The 6,964-nt window shown below is 39.6% G+C and overlaps 2 protein-coding genes across 2 annotated transcripts; one reads left to right on the top strand and one right to left on the bottom strand.

Moving 5' to 3' along the window:
• Nucleotides 1–3: 3 nt before the first annotated feature.
• Nucleotides 4–994, top strand: NDHN (NADH dehydrogenase-like complex N; the record flags this gene model as incomplete). The annotated part of the gene is made up of 4 exons (XM_089606576.1): nt 4–54; nt 326–442; nt 547–632; nt 728–994. Coding segments are annotated over 4 exons (321 nt in total), but the record flags the coding sequence as incomplete, so codon positions are not given.
• LOC149376194 (Tetratricopeptide repeat (TPR)-like superfamily protein) lies at nt 888–5,922 on the bottom strand. The gene is made up of 12 exons (XM_089606578.1): nt 5,428–5,922; nt 5,202–5,343; nt 5,007–5,123; nt 4,175–4,682; nt 4,028–4,066; nt 3,819–3,940; nt 2,784–2,930; nt 2,505–2,594; nt 2,266–2,390; nt 1,827–2,032; nt 1,539–1,663; nt 888–1,445 (listed from the first exon to the last, which is right to left on the bottom strand). The coding sequence occupies exons 1-12, from the start codon at nt 5,805–5,807 to the stop codon at nt 1,260–1,262; spliced, it is 2,187 nt and encodes a 728-aa protein (XP_089462704.1). The 5' UTR covers nt 5,808–5,922; the 3' UTR covers nt 888–1,259.
• Between the last annotated feature and the right edge of the window lie 1,042 nt (nt 5,923–6,964).

Below are 6,964 nucleotides of genomic sequence, written 5' to 3'. Positions count from 1 at the left end.
CGCGGCCTCGGCGACCCCGAGACCACCCTCACCAAAGTTCACCCCCTCTGCCCGGTCGGTACTTTTTTTTTTTTTTTTTTTTACTTCTTAGAGGGCATAAGCTTAGCATAAAATAGATCATTTCTTGGGGGCGTAAAAGTAAAGAACATGGAAGCTTACTCTAAATAAGAAGAAAATATTATGTACAAAATATTATAATTCAACCTTAGCTTCAGCCTTGGAAAGATTCGTGGCGAAACGGCGTGAAACTTTTTTTTTTTTTTCTCCTTGCATGACTTGAATTTGATGCTGTTTTTTTTTTTTTTTTTTTTTTTGGTAAAAGTAGGCTCATTTAGGGAAGCAGCCATTAGTGAGATGGTACTATCCACCGGAGGTTGATTACAGGCTCGCAGCTCTGCCGCCAAAGGCCAAGGGACTCGTAGTCTGGATAATCGAAGCCAAGGTCACTAGTTAAGAGCCGTGTCTGAACGGCTCAAAAAATAAAAATAAGAATTGAGCCTTTGTTTAGGGTTTTTTTTTTCATTTTCTGTATGGGGATTTTCACAGGTGTTGTCAAAGGCTGAGCTGCAGTTTCTGGCTTTGCTTCCGACTCTACGGCCCAAAGTGAGGGTCATCGCCGAGTGCGGAAACTGGTATAGGCTCATCTATGTTTTTTTCTTCATCCGGTCGTGTCAATGGTTTTGATCATGTGGTGATCGATCCATCGTTATGGTTGCTTGATTTTCAGGAGGAAATTCATGTGGAAACCGCTCAAAGAAGTTGCGGGACTAACTGAAGAAGACGAGGGATCTTAAAGGAAAAGAGTTGAAAAAAAAAACAGCGGACCAGAAACCTATGCGCTTTTGAGTTCAGAGGAGATTGAATCCTTGTATATCTAATCAAAGTAGTATCTTGTACATCTATAGTTGCCCATATATTACGTGTATTTTTTTCTTCAACAGATCGACTTCTAAGTGCAGTAAAATACTTTCGCCGCAGAAATTACGGGCCACAACTTCACAGATTCGTTCATTTACAAAGTTAGGTACACTGATTCCTCTCATCTGGGAATATTACAAAAAAAACCTCCAGATATATCAGGAGTGGTAAATTGGTATAGAGCCCCATAGTTTACTGTACAGACTAGCAAATATATTGATGCATTTAATAAAATACACTGATTAATAAACATAACCTGTAACGTAGTCGAGCCAAACTGAGATCTATCGAATTCTAATAAATTTAATTTACCTTCATCACAAAAGTAAAGCGTGTGAAAGTCAGATCCTTCGCTTCCCACGTCTTCCAGTATCTAAATCCACTAGCCTTGAAGAAAAGTTGGGCAGTGGGGTTGAAAAACCAATTGATTCTGGGATGTCAAGATCAGCTCTCGAGGATTTATCTGTAACCACGTGCTTGGGTACGAGATCGTGAAATTGTCTTATGTCGAACCTTGCCGTTTCAATCTGCCCATTTTTTTAACACAAGAGATCAATAAATTGATCAATTTTCAGATAGATTGTTTTGGATGTGTCTCAGGTCCAGTTGAGTTCTCTTACCAGTTCGAGGTGATGAATTGAGGAATGAGCGCTCGCGAGTCTCTTCTGAAGCTCCTCTACCTTTTTGCGCTGATAATCAGCGTTCTCCATTTCGTTCCCCTTTTCACCCAATTCTTGGTATAAAGCTGCCGCAAAAATCAATAAAACGAATTAATGGACTTTTAAGAACAATAGCTTGAAGACCATTTTGCTAAAAAAAAAACGGTTTAGCAAACCGAAACGCAACTTGCATAACGATTCAAAAGACTATTTGCGCTAAAAAGAAGAGAATCGGGAGATAGGATTTACTTGTTAGAACGGAGAGCACCCAGATCTGTGTTGGAATATCGGAAAGTTTCTTGGCCAATGTTAGGGACGATTTCAAGATCTCTCTAGCCTGTGCATTATCGTGGAGGCTTAGTGCCAGACTCCCGAGGATTGTCAGATACTGTGAAACCATTTGGAGGTTCCCCAAATGATTGTGTGTCAACTGCAAACCTCTGGCAAGTCGATTTCTGCATCGAAATTCATATTTAATCTTGAGACATAAAGATAGATCACAGCTCTCACCGTGAGGGTATTCAGATTTGACATTTTGACCCACTCATAACCATATGAAAAAAAAAATAACTATTTTGAGAGGAAACACAAGTTTTTTTGATAATATATGTTTTCTCCAATTTCAACTTTCTATCATCCCAGGCCCAGCAAAAGTCATTCAGGTACTTGTCGTGTTTCCAAATTTTACCTTGCTTCTTGTAGATCATGTTGCTTCATCAATAAAAGGCCATATGCAAACAGGACACTGGTTTTCTCACGAACTCCGACAAAGGAATCCATCATTCTGTAAACTGGTCCGACCAAATCTAGCGCCTGCATACAAACTCCTCTTCGTCAAGAAGGAACAATTTTTTTGCAGGAAAATTAAAATTTCCATGTACTAATTCCTCAAAGTAATACAAGTTCACCACAAGAAATGGCTTTTACCTGTGACGAAGACTTTGCATCGCCTATGCAGATGTAAGAGACAGCTGCATAAACTTGGCAAATGGCTTGCATCGATTTGCTTGTCGTTAGCTAAATAATAATAACATTATGAGCATGTAGATTAGATCTCTGGAAGCAGCAATAATTTGTTCCTCAGAACAGACAGACAGTTGTTGAAATAAAAATCCAAAACCTAAACAAAACGTGATATTGATTGAAATATATACAGAACTAGAAGATCGCTCACAGTATCATTAAATTACGAGAGACAGTTAATACCTTTGCAGCTTCAAGATAATGAAATGCTGCTTCACTGTAACAGCCAACGGTGTGTGCATATTGACCTCTGAGAGTCTCAATGATGCCCTCACAGGCTTGTAAAATGGTCGGGAACCGCATGTACCAATTCTTCATTTGTATCAATGCCTACCAGAAAAAGAAAAGGAAAAACACATAAAGAAAATACAAATATAATAAAAAATTAGTCACAGGTGAAGAAGGATTTTGGTTAAGGTTCTTGACGAAATCCAAAAGCCTAAAAAGTCTTTTTTTGCTGAAACGGTTAAAAGAAAAGGAAAAAAATAAATAAACCTTTTAACCGGTTAAGAAGCACACCTTTAGTCCTGGGTGGCAAGAAAACACACAACTGGCAATGGGTACGGGTATAAACGGGTGCACGGTACCCCATACCCGCTAAAAAAATACCCGTTAACCCGTTTTTTTAACGGGTCGGGTAACTAGTATACCTGTCGGGTAGCGGTGTTAAAATCGTGTACTCGCTACCAGGGACGAAATTTATATTGGGGGGGGCTAATACGCAAAAAAAGGCCAGGGGGGGCTAATTTATAAATTTTTAGGGTAAAAATTTATGAAAAATGGGCAAAAAGTGCACAAAAAAATATTGAGGGGGGCTGTGGCTTCGTCATTGCTCGCTACCCATCAAACCCGGTTCAAAAATAAAATACATAAATAAAAAATAATCACTCAATAACTCTAGATACTAGTTAAAAACTACAAATTTCAAGTGAGAATACAAAAGTAAATTGGAATTCATAGTCGCAGCACAAACAATTAAATTATTAGGAAGGTATCTAGGTTAAGATTTAAAAAAAAAAACAAATTCTAACGGGTCGAGTTAACAGGTCGGTTATCATTTCATGCACCTATAACCGTCTAAATGTTAACGGGTACTACTTGTTTACCCGTTAATTTATTTCAAATGGGTATTACCCAACCCGTTTAGATCAGGTAAACGGGCATTGGGTAATAATCCCATTCCTTACTCATTGATCAAAGCAGATCATAAGTATATACCTCTTGAGCTAAAAGAAATTCGGACCGAGTCAGCTCTACCACCACTCTGTTTTCCAGGAACTGCATTAGCAGCATCAAATATACGCCAGCCATCCAAATGGCAGAGTGATGCAGATTTAGTTCTGAAAAAATAAGGGGGAGTTTACTTTGGTGACACAAGATTAGAGAAATAACTAACACAATACTTATAACAACAAATTAAATCTCACCTATCACACCATCAGTGATACCAAGCTTTGCCAGCTCATCTGCCATAAACCAGACAAGTAAAAAAATAAAGTTCAGATTCTCAAATGTGAAGGTTATATTTGTGTGTATAAATATATAGCATCAACCTCAATTAATCAAGAATTAACCTTGTATAGTCTGCATTCCAGACTGAATCCGTCTCCCACACTCCTTAAAAAGCCCTTTAGGCCGGCCGAGAATGACGATCATGAGATCGACGAGAGCATAGACAGCCTTTTTCGGCAACCATTCCCCGTCGATCGGTGGTGGAGCCAACAAAAGCTTATCCCCATAACCCCTTCTCATGTTCCCAAAATAAGCCGGACCCAGCGGCCCAACCCGGTTGTTCAGACAGTCCTCGTTGGTCAGACCCTTCAGCGTCTCTTCCAACTGGGCTCGCTTCCCCGATAGAGCCGACCTGTCCCGGGCGTGGAGATCGTCCCGGGAGAGACTCCGGTTCAGGGCCTCGAGCTCCGCAGTGAGGTCAGCCACGTGCTGGCTCTGCTGAAGATCGCCTTTCATGGCCGCGTCTAGTTTGTCCAAGAGCTGGGCTGCGTTCTTGTAGTCGCATATGCGGAGCCGGTAGAATATCTGGAGAAGCTTGTTGTAGAACAGCAACCCGGGGCAGAGTTTTCTCTACACGACAACAAAGCCGAGCATTAAAAAAAATATATATAAAAGTCGAAAAACGAATGCTATGTCGAAAATCAAAATTCTTTGTAGTGTTTGGAAGAGAGACACACGTATAGTATAACTATAGCCCCGATCCTAATACGTGCAATTTTACTAGCATTTTCATTCTCCACCAAAGAAAATAAAATACCAATTTTAGTTATACATTCTTCCTCAAATTTTATTCCCCGGGTTTGTTTCACAATCCAAACAACGGATTAAGAAATGAAATGGATTCTAATTCTACTCGAAGGTATATAATAAAGAAGTTCACTCTGTTTGGCTTACATTTGCAGTCTGAACTGTCTCCCATATCTGATCACATCTGTCAACGGCCGTTTGAACAACGCTCTCGTCGTCCCATTGCATCAGGTGAACATGAAGAATCGAAGTCGCGAAAAACATCTAATAAACGAACCAACACAAACTCTGAGCTAAAAAAAAAAGCTTAATTCACTTACATCACGAGATTCAAAGCCCTACCTGCAACTCGGGATGAGAAATCTCAGCGGCGGCGATGAAGCCGGAGTTGAGAGCGGCGAAGGAGCTCTGATAGTCTCCCTCGACCACGAACGCGTTCGCCAGCTGAGAGTTGAAATTGCAGGACCAGAGCTTCGCCTCAACCCTAAAATCCCCCAAAAAAAAAAAATCACAAAAGCAAACAAACAACCAAATCCATAGCGAGAGAGAAAGAGAGAGAGGCACATACTCGCGGTGGTCGGAGCAGAGATCGAGGGCCTTGCGGAGGGAGTGCTTCTGGGCGGCGATGGAGCCGAGGAGGTGGTAGGAGTGGGTGAGGAGAGAGAGAGTTCGGCAGCGGAGGTGGAAGGAGGGAGGGAGGAAGGAGAGGAGGAGCGAGGCTCGCTCGAGGTGGGACTTGGCGTGGGAGGCGTTGTGGGAGTGCCGGAGGAGGAGCTCGGCGGTGCGGAGACGGACCTTGACCTCCACCACGGGATACAGCCCCGCCGTCGACTGGCAGATCGCCTCCATGCACTTTATCGCCTTCCCGGCGTCGCCGCGCCTCTCGTGCTGCTCCGCCAGCCCCCACAGCCCCTCCGCCACCGCTTCCATTTCACCCATTCGCTGCATCTCTCTCTCTCTCTCTCTCTCTCTCTCTCTCCTTGATTTGCCCAATCTTCGTCTTGCCCCCAAAATCGTGTCTGTTTCTCTTCCTTAGCCAATACGACACTCTACCTCAAGAAACGACAACTTGTGCCATTGTCTGGGAAACTAAAGAAAAGTAAGCTCAAATGTACATTTGAAAATCATGCTCAATCTTGAACAATTTAGAAAAATTATAGGGTGTGTTTGGTATTCCTCTCAAAAACAATTTTTTAGTTTTTGAGTGGAAAAAATTGAAAACAAAAATTGAAAACATGTTTGGTTTAGGTTGTGTTTGGTTTTCATTTCAAAAACTGTTTTTCACTTTTTGAGTTGAAAAAATTGAAAACAAAAAGTGAAAATGTGTTTGTTTTAATTTTTCGGAAAAAATTTTGAAGTTGTTTTGTAAAAAAGTAAAGAAAACTGAAAACAAATAAAATGTGTTTTTGGAAATTTTTTTCTTCTCTTCTCTTCTCCTTCTCCTCATCTTCTTTTTTCATTCTTTCAAAAACAAAAATGAAAACTATACCAAACACTTTTTTCAGTTTTTTCACTTTCTCAAAAACAAAAATGAAAACTGTATCAAACAACTTTTTGAAAACAACTGCAAAATAATTTTTCAGTACAACTACAAAAATTAGAAAATAGAAAACAAAAACTTTTTGAGTTAACTACCAAACACAACCTTAAGTTTTTGGAAAAAAATTTCAAAAAATTTTGAAGTTGTTTTGTAAAAGAGTAAAGAAAACTGAAAACAAATAAAATGTGTTTTTGGAAAAAAAATTTCTTCTCTTCTCTCCTCCTTCTCCTCATCTTCTCTTTTCATTTTTTCAAAAACAAAAATAAAAACTATACCAAACACTTTTTTCAGTTTTTTCAATTTCTCAAAAACAAAAATGAAAACTGTACCAAACAGCTTTTTGAAAACAACTGCAAAATAATTTTTCAATACAACTACAAAAATTAAAAAATAGAAAACAAAAACTTTTTGAGTTAACTACCAAACACTTTTTGCTTTCATTTTTAAATCTTCGAAGATTTTGTCTCATTTTCTAGTGATTTCGACGCTATTGACTTCATATTTCTAAACATTTCGAAGTTTTCTAACAATGGTATTTTAGACGTTTTACATAAACAATCGTTAC

Source organism: Urtica dioica, unplaced genomic scaffold, assembly GCF_054948205.1.
Source record: "Urtica dioica subsp. dioica isolate 48M unplaced genomic scaffold, U.dioica_male_clone48M_v1_H2 Urtica_dioica_male_H2_contig_47, whole genome shotgun sequence".
Lineage (NCBI taxonomy): Eukaryota > Viridiplantae > Streptophyta > Magnoliopsida > Rosales > Urticaceae > Urtica > Urtica dioica.
The sequence above is the reverse complement of the archived record's forward strand: the minus strand, read 5'-3'. Positions and strand labels throughout refer to the sequence as shown.